We start from the raw sequence: 15,346 nt of genomic DNA on the forward strand, positions 1-15,346 counted from the left end.
GCATGTCTATGTGTGTGTAGTAGGAAGGGAACAACACTTCTAAATAAAAAGAGGATTGGATACGGTGGGGTGTCAGTTGAGAGGGAGCAGAAAAGGGTGCAGGGGGATTCACTTGGTGGAAATAAGAGAGCAAAAACTCTGAAAATCATGTGTCAGAGGAGCGGACGGAGGGGAAAGGAAGGAGGGAGAGACTGAGTAAGTTGGAGTGTGAGAATGGCTCCTGCTCTGTGTCTTCACACACTGCTGCCTGCCTGTATGTGTGAGCCCATATGTGTGTTTGTGCACCGCCTCACTCTTCTCTCTCTCTCTCTCCCTCTCTTTCTGTGTGTGTGTGTGTGTCACACACACACAGACGTGCGCATACACAGACCCAAGGAGAGAGAGAGAGTGAGTGAGTGTGAGGGGAGAGAACACATCGCAGCAGAGATGCAGCAGGAGGTTTTCCGAGGTATGTTCTCTTGTATGCTTTGCCTTCCTAAAGAGAAACACAGAGAAAATGAGAGGAAAGAGTGGCTGAGTTCTGGTTGGGTTTTTTTTTTTTCTTAGCGGTTATCGCTCCACACATGAAGAGGAAGAAAAGGTTTTTTCTATTTTTACAGAGTGTGTCGGGGCGAGAGGGTTAGTGGGTGTGTGCGTTTATGCAACGTGAGCTAGTGGAAGCGTATTGTGGATGCGTGTTCATGTTTGTGTTTGTTTACCGGACGTTGTCTGTGTGTGTGTGTGTGTGTGTGTGTGTGTGTGTGTCTGTGTACCAGTGAGAGGCCTTGTCTCCCTCATCCCCCCCTCTCTCTCTGTCGCTGGCGCACCACCACGCAGTTCTTTTTCCACCAGCAATGACTAGTTTTGAGATGGTGATGAAACTTTATATTTATCCAAAGCCTTTCAGTTCACTTGAACGCATTAGAGCAAGCGTCAGGCGTTACATGGAGAAATTAATTATAATTTTTATTTTCTATCTGCATGTGAACTTACAAACAACTCAATAGCAGATGTTTTTTTTTTTTTTTTCTGGAGACAGTTAACATTTAACTAACTTGTGTTTTGGGTTTTTTGGTTGAGCGGCCACCCAGACTGTCCTCCATTTTCCACAGCCTGCTGTTTCTCTGGAGGTTGTGTCACGTAGAGCAGCAGAGGGCATATTGATGTCTCCAGCCGCGCTCTTGTTGCTGCCCTCAGCCTTTACTTTCATTCTTTCTTTTCCTCCAAAACAAGAGAGTAACTAACTGCTGCCAAGTATTCCACATTCCTGGATGTCACGCTAAGGCCCCTGTGCTCATTGTATAGGAAATATTATTCAAGCTGCCACAGCGTGAATAATATGAAAGGTCAGAGGTCAGATTTTCGCTATAGGGCTTGTGGCTTGCGTGTTGAGGATGCTGTTGTCCCAATTATTGTTCACATGGTTGTTTACTTTTTTGGATGCTTCAAACTTACAGCATCTGGATGCATTCGGGGAAGCGGGATGCAGAGGTGAAAGTAATGGATTACAAGTACTCACATTACTGCAATTGAGTTAAGTACAATTTAAAAGAAGTAAAGTAATTAATTACATTTCTACACCCAACCGTTACTGAGTAAATTATTATTTATTGTTTTAAAAATGATCAAACTACAAAAAATGAAATGACCAGATAACAATCAAATACATCACATCATAGTCGACCAACCAGATTAAAAACATAATGCACGGCGCCAAAACAGCATTTAATGGAGGTTATTTTCTCAGTTTTAGAGTTCATAAATGTAGCTATTCTGAATTAAACTAACTGGTGTTAAGTTATTTAATAAAGAATTGTATATTCTGACAAACATTTTATTTTATACAGATGCCTTTGTGGAAAATATATTAAGTTCCAATTGTGCAAGACTTGGTCTCTTCCTTTTTAAGTTCATACATGAGATGTTTACTGTATGCAAGGGAACTGTGGCAAGATTTATAACCAATAATAAATGTGGGGGGTGAAAGTAACTAGTAACTTTTACCTTGACTACTAGTAAATTAAGTATTTTATTGAGTACAATTTAAATCAAATAACAATACTTATAGAATATATCAGTACTCTTTACAACTCTGGCAGGTTGTGCTTCTCTCCTCAACGCACACACACACACGCACACACACACACACACTAATTATAACAAAAGTCATCTCAAAGCGCTAATCACAAGTGTCCGACGACCCCAGAGACATTTTTCTTTTTCTAGAATTAGTTTAATAAAGTGTGTTACAAATACAGAGTAGCCAGGATTAGTGCACAAAATGACAGGTGCGCCACCTAATATTTTTACACTGCATTTTATTTGAACTACATTTATATTTGAAAAAGTTTAAGTATACAGTTATTTGATATGTATTGTCTGTGATGTGTATCTGAAAAATAATAATTAAGAAAAATGTAAAAAAATTTAATTTGAATCTGTTTTCATTACTAGACATTTCAGTCGGCCCCATTTTGAATCCAGGCAACCCCACATGGGGTCCCGACCCCAAGGTTGAAAAACACTGTCTTAATGGTAGCAGAGCGTGGAGAGTATGGCACTTTAGACACAGGATAACGTTAAAGTTTGGATCATGGAGTGACATTTTATATTACTATTTTTACTCATAGGAGCAGGCAGTCAGTGGGTCATACTGATGTTTAGGATGGATGGAGGTTGGGGTGGAGTGGGGTGGGTTGCTTGGAATACAAGGGAACCAGAAATATAAACATCAGATTAATGTGTTTAAAATGACCCCCGCCTACCTGTGCTCTTGCCGCCGCAAAAACCTCAACTACTGTAGTCGTACTCCCCGACCCAAACCCACTTCTCTTGAACTCCTCCCTTCCTCATTCTATTCTATCTGCATTGCTCCACCAAACTCTCTGGGCCGGGGGTTGTAAAGAGTTCAGATGAAATTTTGCCCCTCGCAATTACCACACACACAAACACACACACTAACAAGCTGCTCCAACTGCTGCTTGGGCAGTTGGGCCCCACTGGCTGCCCCTCACTTGGGAAAAAGTAGAACCAATACCTTCCTAATCGCACATGCTCCTCATTGCTGGCTCACCAGCTGGAACACTAAGCCCCCCCGCCCCGCCCCACACACACACACACTCTTCGCCTTTGAGGCATTTCTCCGAACACACCAAAACACACACGCGGGCTAATGCCATCATTTCATCTATCGAGGCTCTGAACAATTAAAGCTGATTTATATGTAACTAAAAAGGTATTGAGTTTATCATCTGGATCATTTGTGTAATTTTGCTACTGGCCGGATTACATTTTAACCTAAGTAAAAAAAAAAAAAAAAAAAGAGAGAAAAGTTTATTATTAGGTTTTATTTCACTTTCTGTGTTTCACGCAACAGTTTAGGCGACCCCCTGATGTTAATGAACTATTCTAATTTCATGCACTTCTATAAAGACAATCTTCCAGATGCACCACATCAGATTGGTGTAATTTGACACCAGCTCCATAACCTCTTGAGATGCAGTGTACGGAGAGCAAATGACAGACTAACGATTAGTGAGCTGATGTTAGCTTTTCCGAGCCAAATCTTTCTATCATGAAACAGCACCTAATGCATAAAATTGGAATTCAAAATTAAATTAAAAGGATGAGACAATCAGCAACAGCAAGAGCAGCAGCACTTCCTTTACCCTCGAGTAGTTGCATAAAATAAGAGTAGCAATAAAATACTCATATTTAACTAAAGCAGTTCTTTCATAAATTTACCTAAAGATTTTAATCAAAGCCAAACCATAGGTTCAACAAACAACATTGTTAGATAACTGATCTGCCAGTCACAGTTAGGCTGTGTTCGAAATGTCGTACTAACGTACTACTCACACTAAGTTTGACGTCAAAATCAGTATGTAGCTGCGAGCGGAACGCAAAGTAATCCAGGGACCGGTTCAAAGATAAAAACGACCCCTTTTCAAAACAAAAGCATCTCTTCTTGTCTTCCATTAGTTTTTTAACATTTTTTTAAATAGGGCTCTTGTTTTGAAGTTAACCTGAAGTTTTGTCAGTGGCACAATGGCAGGTCTTTGAAAATCTCTGAAATGTTGTAATGAAACATGTATTTGCAAGATTTATGGATCAAATGACCACATGTTGATATTCTACTTGGTCACTTTCTCACTTAAAATGTTTTCAGAACTTTCAAAGGTGGAGAATCAACAGAAATATTTAGCCACAGTGTGCTTCAGGTTTTTGTCGTAAGTTTGAAATGCATCTTGGGAAACTTGGAAGCATACTTCAGTGAGAACGGTCATCATCTTAATCATACTGATAGTATATAGTAGACAGTATATACTCATTGAGTATGTAGTGCATAGTCCGGAGTGTGCCATTTCGAACACAGCCAGAGTTTCTGAAAGGAAAAGACAAGGAATGCAGTTAATCTACTAAACGTTTCGCTTTTGAGGGCAATAAACTTGATATAGTTTGATAATGGCATGATCAATGTCTTTGCATGTGTTTTTTTTTTTCATTATTACTCAACATAAAGAGATTTAGTTGCTCTCAGAACAATCGTAGCTTTCAGGCCTGTTTTTTGCTTCCGTGATTGAGTTTTTCACTCTCTCTACAGTCATTTTGTTGATAATGGGTGACTAAATCAAAACGCAAGAATTAATAATGAAAGAATGACTGCTGCACATGTTCAGGTCAGATCTAGGGAACATTTTACACAGCCCCAGAGACCATTTGGCACAGCCACCAAAGCAGGACAAGTTGATTATACCTTAGTTGTAAAGCTCAGCTTGCTGAATTCTACCACATACCACTAGTACCAAATCCCTGGTTTATAGAAAAAGGTTTTCTATTGATTAAAAGTCTACCAGACTAAAATGTTTGTTTTTTAGCGACACTGATGAGAAAAGGCGTATCATAAAGCAACACTTTTCATTTTAAATCTGTGCCAACAAATGTTAGGAATAATGAGCCGAACAGAAATTCCCATGCCTCCAAAATTAGTTTTGTAAAATTAAACCGTGCAAAAAAGTCTGCTTGCGTTATCTAAATCGGCAGAACAAAGTCTATGTAATCAAAGCCAATCAGTAATGCATAATTGTGCATGTGAGGGGAAAGCATTTGTTTCTCCAATGCCAGTGCCTGCACCATGTGTGAAACGTGTTCAGAACCTGAGTGAAGCCATGCATTATGTCTACATTCGTAAATAGACAAACACCTGATAAGCCACTCAGTTTGTTTGTTGTAGAGAGCATCATGTTGTTATAGAGACGTGTGTGAACACATTTTTAATAGATTCTCTGTAAGATGTGTAGAAAAAGGCATTAAAAGAGGAGTATTTTCACATGCCTCATGTGGGTTCAATGCGTACACATAAAGTCAGTACATTTAGTGCGTACTTGAAGTCGGCTGTCACAGTCAGACAGCGTGTCGTGCTGGCTCTCTGACTGGTGCCGTGTCTGTGTGCGTCACAGGGAGATAAAGAGAACGAGTTGAGGGGGCGTCAGACGCATTTTCCTGTTCGCCGCGCGAGCATCAGATGAGACAGTGAAATTTTTAACCCTAGCGTCGACTCGTCTCTCAGTGTGTCCGCCCACTAGCGAGCTGGCACTAGCAAACGGCGGATTTCCTACACAAGATGTATTGCTCAGCAAATGTGAGTGACACATATGATGTGAGAGGATTAAAGCACCTGTTTGTTGTTTCTTAGATTCTACATATGGAAGAAGATTTTTCTCTTCACATGCAACGCAGTCTTTCCTCTAAGTGTATCATTAGTACACACGTTTTGGTTATTCTTAAGCACTGCCTTAGGATAGGTAAATTGAGATTCCCATTTGATTTTGAATATGATTTACATGAAGGCCCTTTTAACCACTTGGTTTTTGCTTTTCTGAGTGCAAGCAGGGAATGTAAGTGTAATGTGCGGGAGTTGGGCTCGTGTGTGTGACGGTGCAGTTTGTCTGACGGTTCCTCTGCTTCAATACACCCCTCCCTCTGCTCCAACACAACCCTCACTCTCCTCCTCGTTCCCTCTTTCTGTCACCCTTTCACTCTCTCTCATCCTCACCCTCTCTCTCTCTCTCTTGCTCCCTCCTCTTCCCTCTGCAATAACAGTGCTGACCTAGTTTCTGCCTGTTCAGGGCTGCCTGTGGAATTTTACAGCGGCCTGCCTTCCTGTCTGTTTTTGCTGCTTGAGAAATAAGGCGGAAAAACATGACAGAGTATTTTATTTTTCATCACACCATTACAGCCCTTTTCTTGCTCTGCTCTTCAAACCCGTTTGACCTTATAAAGAGGCGACTCATCATTAAGTGTTTAGTGAAAGCTAAGTGAATCTGCAGCTTTTGAATGTTTTGTACCACGACTCTGCTAACCACCATCATAGCACTCCAATCAGAATGAAAATGAGAATAGCCTCCGGTGCATCACCCACAGCTTAGCGGAGATTTTACCCAATGAGGTAAAAGTATAACAAGGCTTTCTAAAGCACATGTATGCAACTGTGCTTAAGAGACAACAAGACACGTATTAACTATTAAAAACTATGTGAAACAAAAAATGGCTTGTTAAGAAAGCTAAAGAGGCATTATAAATGGGCGGGGGGGGGGGGCAGTCTTTATTCTTGATTAAACTTGAACGCTTCCCAATTAAGTTAAAGGGTTTTTGTGTCACAGATAGATCTCTGGAATGCCTTTGTGAAAGCTTGGATGTGGCACTCTGAAATTTAAACCAGCACTGCTTCAGATTCATTCCTTCACCCTGCCGTTGCTTTTCTTTTACAGTTGTGGGCCAAGTCTTTTGAGTTTAGCGTCGCTCTCTTTAGATCCACTTTTGTAAGAAGTTTGAAATGTTTTTTCACTTGAATGTGTCAAATTAAATGTGCATTTATATATTTGCATGATACCAACAATTTCTCTGATTTTTCCTTTAGACTGTGGCGGCAGGTCATGGTGTCCGGTGAGAAGGCATGGGACCCCCTCCATGCGGGCCTTATTCCGTCACGTCTGAGTGGACAAAGCCTGGCTCCTAGAAGTGGACCTGCTTGCAACTCAACGTATACTGCAACTACGGACACTGCATTTAACCAAAGTCAACAAATTTCACTGCCACTGTCATCAGTGGTTCGAAAGACCTTTCATCCAGTTCAAGTCTCGTCATTTTCACTTTTTCAAGCATCTGGTCGGACTGAAGCACCACACAAACAAGTCCTCAGTCAAAGTGTGGACTCTCAGTGTGGAAAAGAAAGGAAGAAAGCTGAAGTGGAGCGCTTGCAGATGAAGGGCAAACGACTTGTTCAGGGAGAAGCCATGATGGAAGACCAGCTGGATAATATAAGTGACGGACCTAAAAATGCAAAAATTACCCTGAGCTTTCCGCTGAGTGCAGCTCCCCTCCCAACATCGCTAAGATCACCAAACCACTGTTCCAGCTCGTCTTCAGCCTCACCTTCTCCCCAACGAAGGCGGCCATCCACCAAGAGCTCAGATAAAGGGTCTCTGTGGAAACTAGATGCCACCACAGACGTAAAGCACAAACTGTACAAGCCCCACAGACACGATAGCTCTCCGTCCTCTTCACCTTCCTCCTCTTCATCTCCCATGACTGTTCATACATTCATCAAGAAGGACATAAAATCTCCACCTCCAATGAAGTGCTCCAAATTCAATTCAGATACACAGCTTCAAAGGTCACCCCACAGAATCTTGAGCGGGTCTTTAGGGGGCTGTTTTAGTGGAGATGGGGGGGAGGAAAGACATAGGGTATCAAACGGGACTGTTTCACCCTCCCAAACTGCGCAAATCCTTTTCAGTATAGGCACATCAGCCTATCAGAGAGGCAGGGATGCAGAAAAAAGGGAGAAAATAACCAAAAGACCAGGTGGTAAAGGGGTCAGTCCGCGTGGACCAAGCCTTCATCCACCCACCCTCCATCATCCTCCTCCATTACCACCAGCTCCTCCTCCCCCTTCTGAGGGCCTAACCGTACCCCTGCACTCACCCTCCTACCCCTCCAATGATAGCCTGAACCAGCCCGAATTGATATGCGGGGTGTGTCATCGCCTTTTCAGCTCAGCAGCCTCCCTCACAGTTCACATGCGACTGCATCGTGGCAGCCGTGCCCTCTGTTGCAGTTATTGTGGCAAGGTCTTCATCCACAGCAAGCGACTGCAATCCCATGAGGCCTCCTGTAGGGTGCAAGGCCTACCCTCTAAAAACCTGCATTCTCCCTCTCTTGCTGTGCTGCCAAAAGAGGAGCCGTTAGAGGAGGGAGAGGTGAGAGTGGAGGGTGGGATGATTGTTGGAGGAACAGACATCAGCAAAGCGAGGCCAGGAAAGAAAGCACGGAGCCTCTTGGCACGTATCCAAGATGATGATGCAGCAGGCACAGATCTACTGACGGGTGATGAGCACCATTTTGTGAAGGTGGTGGATGGCAATGTAATTTACTTCTGCTCGGTGTGTGAGCGTTCCTACATGACTCTGTCCAGCTTGAAGCGTCACTCTAATGTGCATTCATGGCGCCGCAGATATCCGTGTCATTACTGTGACAAAGTCTTTGCTCTTGCAGAGTATCGTACCAAACATGAGGTGTGGCACACAGGGGAACGTCGGTACCAGTGCATTTTCTGCTGGGATGCCTTTGCCACGTACTACAATCTCAAAACGCACCAGAAGGCCATTCATGGGATCAATCCCAGTCTCATCTCCAGTGAAAAGACAGCTAATGGGGGCTACAAACAAAAAGCTAATGCGCTTAAACTCTACCGCCTTCTTCCCATGCGCTCCCAGAAGAGACCCTACAAGACTTACAGTGACAGTTTAAATAATGGACTGCTGCTGCCACCAAGTGAAGCATCTCCTCTCTCCATGTCCGGCCTGGGCTGTGGGTTGGACCCTGGGGACCTACAAAGCTTCATCGAAGGGGCCCACGCTCAGACTTTAAAGCCTGATCCAGATGCCTTCTCTGACAGCATCCCCATTTCTGTGGCTGATGAGCACACAGACCTCTCTGCACTGACATCCCACCCACAGATTGATGAGCCCCAAGTAAAAAAGAATAAGAGTAGGGCCCATGAATCTGAGCAAAGGAAAAACAGTGGCAGCTACAAAATGTCTAACAGCAGCAAAACTAAACCACTTAAAACATGTAAAGACTCAGAATCAAGTATGCCATCTGTGATAACATATGGCCATACAAAACCCTCAGTCATAGTTCATGGGACAGCAATTTCAAACTCTGTCATTGTGCACAGCAACCACGTTTCATCCGGCAGTGAAAAGAGTAAAGAGGACTGCTTATCTGAAAGCTGTAACATTCCAACTTTACTGCAGAGCTGTCCTATATCAACCAAAAAGCAAAGGGATAGTGCAGATGGTCATAGGAAAAGGTCAAGAGAGAGTTATGACACCAGAGATGAAGCTTCACAAAGCAGAGAAGATGGAGAGGCAGGCAGGTTATTACACAAGTCACGCAAGTCCCACAGCAAGAGTTATATATCCACCTCCAAGCAGCAGTCAGCATCTGTAGGATCACAGGTCAAAGAGACAGGGCCACTGTGCCAGATTACAGTACGCATTGGAGAGGAGGCCATAGTCAAGAGAAGCATATCAGAGACAGATCTAAGAAGAGACAAAAGCCTATCCCCTCCTAAAACCAAGCGAAATGAAGTATCTGTGCGGGAAACTAAGGATTCCCGGCACTCTCATTCTCATCACCACCACAAACACCGCCCCCAGAGCAAAGCCATCAGAGAAGCAGGGGAGGACAAAGAAAAGGGAGATTGTGATGGGAAAGAGGCAGACATGGAGGAAGAGGAGGAGGAAGAGGAGGAGGAAGAGGAGGAGGAGAAGCAGGAGGTGGAGCATGAAGAGGAGCTCCGAAAAAAGAGTTCCAAATCACGCCCTGAGGTACGCGAGTACAACTTCCGTCAGGAGGTGCGAGAGCAGGAAAGCGACATGGAGGACAACTTATGGCGGCCTTACTACAAGCCTAAAAGAAAGGTCCAAGCACACTTACAGAGGGTAAAGAACTGGCAGAGAAAGCTGAAGTACAAACGTTCCATTCGAATAAAGAGGAGGGCTGAGAGACTTAAAAGTAACGAAACCCAGAAATCAAAAGACAGAAAACAGGAAAGAAAATCTGAAGAGGCAGAAAAAATCCCTAAAACACACAGAGACGAGGAAGAAGAAGAGAAAGATAATATATCTGACACCCTAACAAAGAAAAATATGAATGCAGAGGAACACACAGAGGAGAACCGTTATATTTCATCCCCTCCCCTCCTTTTCCCAAAACCCCCTCAATCTACCTCAGCAGTGGCTGCAGGAACAAAGAGAAGGCCTTGGACTAACACTAATGCAGCAGAGTGTGGTACATGTGGCCGCTGGTTCTCAAGTTCTAGGAAGCGAGACAAACACGAGCTGAGCCACCTGCTTGAATTTGTATGCATGTTCTGTCGAGCCACTTTTCCCTCAAGAGATAAATTAGAGGACCATCAACATGCACAGCATCCCAAGCCTGCTGAGGGACCCAGTGTTCCCACTAGAGTTGAAAAAACTGAAGGCAGCACAATCAAATCCATCCCAGAGGTTGCAAAGAATGACAAAGATAAAGGGGGACAAATACGTTTCACTGAAAGAAGTTCCAGCCCAAGTCAACTCAACAGAAGAGCACTATCACGGCACATGTGCCCCCAGTGTCATAAGGTGTGCAAGACATCCTCAGCTTTAACTCGACATATTCGGCGCCACGAGCTAAGCAGTGGTTCAGAGAAAGAACAGGAAGATGAAGTCCAAGAAGGAAATATAACAAAGACATTTTTTACTAACACAGAACAACAGAGTGAAAACAGACAAGCGCCCAGTACACAGTCTGTTTCAGTTATCAACTATTTAACATCCCAGCCACCCACCAGTAGCTGTTTGACATCGCAGACGCCAAAAGACCTACTCGTTGAACCCAGGCCTGAACATCATTTGTCAGAATCCAGCCACAAATCAGAAGGAAGACCCTCTCCAGTTCTAGAGTCAAAGGCACAAATCGCAGACCCCCCATTAGATAGCCTGGTTAAGCCGACTGTAACTCAACATAACTACACACCACCCACAACATCTCCTATTCAGAGTGTGCTCGTGATGAACGAATCAGAGTGTCTCGACTATCGCACCAACAGCAAAATGAACGTGGACCGCCTGTTTTACAGAGTACCCAGCCCTGGGCACAACCTGCCATCCGCTGATGAGTCTCTGAATGTGCCAATGACAACCGAGACCAGAATAACTATAGAGGGTGCGCCTTCCGTTTCCATGACAACTGTTTCCAACTCCGAGATGGGTTTCATGAAACGGGATGGGGTAATTATGGACAGAGAGAGGAAGGACGTGAATAATGTTTTTCTGCATGCAAGTTACAAGGAGGCACCTCAGGTCCAAGACCTCCGGGTTCAGCCTTTATCCAGGAGTCCCTCTCCTGAACAAGCACAAGATCTCACCATGTCGTCAATACTTGCCAGAGAGAGGGAGATAGAGAGGCAAAAAGAAAAGGAGAGAGAATTAGAGAAACAGCTGGAGAAAGAAAGGAAAAAAGTGAACAATAGGGTTCAGATATTTAGTGGGGAGACTCACACCCCTAAGGAACAGACTGCACTCTTGGTCCCCAAAGAGGAACCTCTGAGCCCTGTACCATCTCCTCAACATATCATTATTCAAACCACTGTCAATGGTGCCCCTTCACAGAGGCACACTACCAAATCCTCCTGCAGGTCCCCTTCTAATATTGGACTGTTATCTCAAGCCAATCGTCATATTCACTCCACTTCACATGAACTTGACCGCCTTACACTGCCCACTGTCCCAACTGGTGCTGGTGAACGGCCATCGGCACATGCTCTGCTACTTCCCAGAGTTCCACAGCCACCAGATTTAAAACATCAGGATAATGTTTCTTCCAGAGAATTACTGCAGAGAGATGTCACCCCGATGGACTATCTGGCCCATGACTACCAACTACCACTTATCGTTCCCGAAAGCTACCACTCTGGTAAGAAGCCAGAAGAAAGCCTGATCATGTCCTCCTATCCCCATGAAGCTCTTCCCTTTGGCGCACTGGGAAAAATGATGGTTCCAAACAGTGGGGACTTGGCCAAGATACCGTTCTACCCAGACCCATACCAACTGCTCTACAGGCCTCAGCTCCTGGCCTACCCATACAACCTGGCAGCGCTTCCTGTGGCTCTGAATATGATGACACCAGGAACAGACAAAGTTGAGCCTCTTCCATTCCTTCCTGCTATCTTCAATTACACCACCACTGCTGGACCCTACATGGGTGCAGGTCCTCACCCCCTTGTGGCCAACCCAAGTCTCTACACAGGGAGCAGCAGTGCTAAGAAGCAAAGAGAAAGCAGCAGCAGCAGCAAACCGTAGAAGCACTACTAAAAGGAATATCCTTCAGCTGGGACAGCTCGGGGGAGGGAGGAGAGCACGTGTTTGATAGGTCAATGAGCACACTTGCATGACACAACTGTCTCTTCAATAATCTGTAGAGATCAGGGTGTTGCAGCAGGAGGTTAAAAGGGAGGAGATGGAGGACAAATTGGAGAGAAGTGGCCGATGTATAGTATCATTACTTCCTTCTCTTTAATCATGTTTAGTTTTCTCCAGATCTCACCTGTCTGGCTGTGGTGTGTTGTAGATCTAGAGCTTGAATAATCTTTCTCTCCGAGTAATTACATCACCTATTATGAAAACAAGAACTGGTAACAGGGTGTGTGTTTTGTGAAAATTTAGCTCAGTCTGCTTCCCTTTATAGTCACTGCATAACAAGACTAAATGCTCTTCTTGGCAGACTTGTGTGGGCAAAAGTAAACGACGAGGCAGGCGACTCTTAACCATGAGTTAGAAATTGTGCATTTAAGCAATTCTGTGTATTTTTGTAGTTTGGAACGCAGGTGTATCCTGCCTGTGAAAGTTATACGTGTGAGCATGTACATGCACATATTACTGGGCATGCAGAGTTTGACTGAAGCAGGTATTCCTGAGAGTGTGTGTGTGTGTGTGTGTGTGTGTGTGTGTGTGTGTGTGTGTGTGTGTGTGTGTGTGTGTGTGTGCATGAGTGTGTATTTGAGTGCAATTGGGTGTGTGAATGGCTAGTTCATTCCATGTGAGACACATACAGCATTCCTACTGCAGGTTAGAGAAGCTACTGTAGGGAGCTGTGTAGAAGTGCATTTAGAAGAAATGATTCTTCATATCCAAATGAATAAGAAAAACAAAGCTATGGATGGTTTGAGTGTGTGACAATGAGAGGTTATCTGATCTTCAGAAGTCTCGATAAACCTGGCGACGTCCTGGCCGGTTGACACTGTATGGTAGGTTTAGCTTTCATTATAGTTTATAAATTATGTGCACAAAATAGAGAGGTAGTGGTCACTTATTTGAGACACTTGTAGCTGCTTTGGACATGTAGCTGGCCACTGGGTAAGAAGAAGTAACGGCTGGTAGAACATTGCACTTCTGTTTTTCATCTCAATTACTCCAAATAAAGAAGAAAACCAACTAAAAAATGCCAATTAGCCTTCATCTTGTACTTTTCTATTATTGGAAAAGTCTTCAAACACTAATATATGGATTCAGGGTATTGCATTGTTACTTGATAGGAAGATAAATTAAGAATGAAAAAATATGGGTATAAAACTGCCAAACTGTAAATCAGAAAGCTGGACAGATAGATGAGGATGTTGCCCTGCTTCCATAAGCCTTCCATTTACCAAGAAGTAGGAAAACGGCTGAGCTTAGCAGCCAAAGTTGTGGCCAAAATTCTCCAATGTCCTAAAGGGCACCTTTTTTGTTGTTATTGTTGAGTGTTATACATTTGTTTTGTTAAACTATGTTGTTATTTTTTGCTATTTAGCCCTCTTACCCTGAATAAGTGTCGTCAGTGGAAAAAGGGGGGGCGTGAACTTAAAAATATGAATGTAAATCTAGTCATGAGGTTGATGAAGTACAGCTGCATTAATGGTAGAAATGGTCTGAGTTCATTTTTTCTTTGTGTGTTTCGTTTCTGTTTTTGACACAAATAACCTGTTTAAGAACCGTGTAATGTCTGGTATGCGCATATATATATATACAGTAGTCCTAGGAACATGTCAAAAAAACTTGGGTTCTGTATACACACAGCATGAGCAACATGCACTTGCTTCCTAACCGTTTTATATCCTCAGCAAATTAGGTATTGTGTGCACAGCTTTTAGTTTCTCGTTATATTTTTTCTGGTCTTTCAAATCTTCCATATCTGTGTTTATTTTTTACTTCTGTTAATAGACTGCAGGTTGGAAAAAACCCTCAACTCTAGCTGCTGTATTTGTATCACACAAACGAGGAGCTGTTTGTTTCTCCTTCACGCTCTGCGCTCCTTTTTCCGTGTTTTTCGATGTGCGTGATGGTACAGAGCCGCGCTGTGGTTCGGGAGTGTTAAAACACCGCCTGACTGGCTGCAGGGGTGCACGAGCATCCCACTTGGGTGTGGTTACAAGCCTTTTTGCGTGTGTAGGTACATGCTTTCAAGAGTAAGCGACTGCATGAAGAAGACAAACCAAAATAAATCTGCCCCAAGTAGCGCATCCCTCTGCAGCAGTCTGTGAGCCACCTGGTATTATTTTCCTGTGTCTTCTCTGTGGGTTAGTCTCTGCATACAAAAAAAAAAGAGAAAAAAAGCCTTGCTGTCTCCAACACACAATCTTAAGCCATTTTTAATGGACCATTTCTTATGCCATATTTGCAATTATGGCTATCATACCGACGAAAAGCATGCAAATTGACGTATCGTCGTGACTGGTCTGGAATCTGGTGGTGATAGACAACTATTTACCATACCTTTTAGTTTAAATGAATGTGCCTCTGCTTTGATATCAGAATAATTATCTACTGCGCGATGTGAATCTACCAGATTTCCACTGTTAAGGTGCCTTGTTATGGCATAAGAAATTGAAACAAAAACTGAGCATTTTTTCCCTGATTTGGAGATAGCTTTCATGGCTTTTGTTTGCTATGAACCTTTTCATAGACGTAGGAGTGTGTGGCTAAACTGTTTTTTGGTATTGTGTACATGTCTAGGGTTAAACTGTGCCATATAGAGCCCATAAAAATATGTTCTGTTATTTTTAAAGGATGTTTTAATGTTGCCTGATAACTTTTGTCTTTAGATTTGATACAAAGGCTTGTAGCCACAGCTCTCCCAAAGTCTGTACTCTCCTCTTCCTGACATTCTTCCTGTCTCTCTCTCCCTCCCTCCTGTTTCCACCTCTCTCTCTCTCTCTTTGCTGCAATCACACAAAATAAAGTATTAACCTGATGACCCAATGACAGCAATTCCAGTTTGA

The 15,346-nt window shown here is 43.4% G+C and overlaps 1 protein-coding gene across 2 annotated transcripts; it reads left to right on the forward strand.

Annotated features, from left to right (window-relative positions):
* The first annotated feature begins 42 nt into the window (after positions 1-42).
* Positions 43-15,326, forward strand: zbtb4 (zinc finger and BTB domain containing 4). Of its 2 annotated transcripts, XM_028474896.1 has the most exons (3): positions 49-195; positions 353-448; positions 6,899-15,326. In XM_028474896.1, exon 3 carries the CDS (start codon positions 6,915-6,917, stop codon positions 12,390-12,392), a length of 5,478 nt encoding a protein of 1,825 aa, XP_028330697.1. In that variant the 5' UTR covers positions 49-195; positions 353-448; positions 6,899-6,914; the 3' UTR covers positions 12,393-15,326. The 2 variants fall into 2 exon arrangements, with proteins under 2 accessions (XP_028330698.1, XP_028330697.1); XM_028474897.1 differs by lacking the exon at positions 353-448 and having other exon boundaries at positions 43-195.
* Positions 15,327-15,346: the final 20 nt, after the last annotated feature.

This window comes from Gouania willdenowi, chromosome 18 (genome assembly GCF_900634775.1).
Source record: "Gouania willdenowi chromosome 18, fGouWil2.1, whole genome shotgun sequence".
Classification (NCBI taxonomy): domain Eukaryota; kingdom Metazoa; phylum Chordata; class Actinopteri; order Blenniiformes; family Gobiesocidae; genus Gouania; species Gouania willdenowi.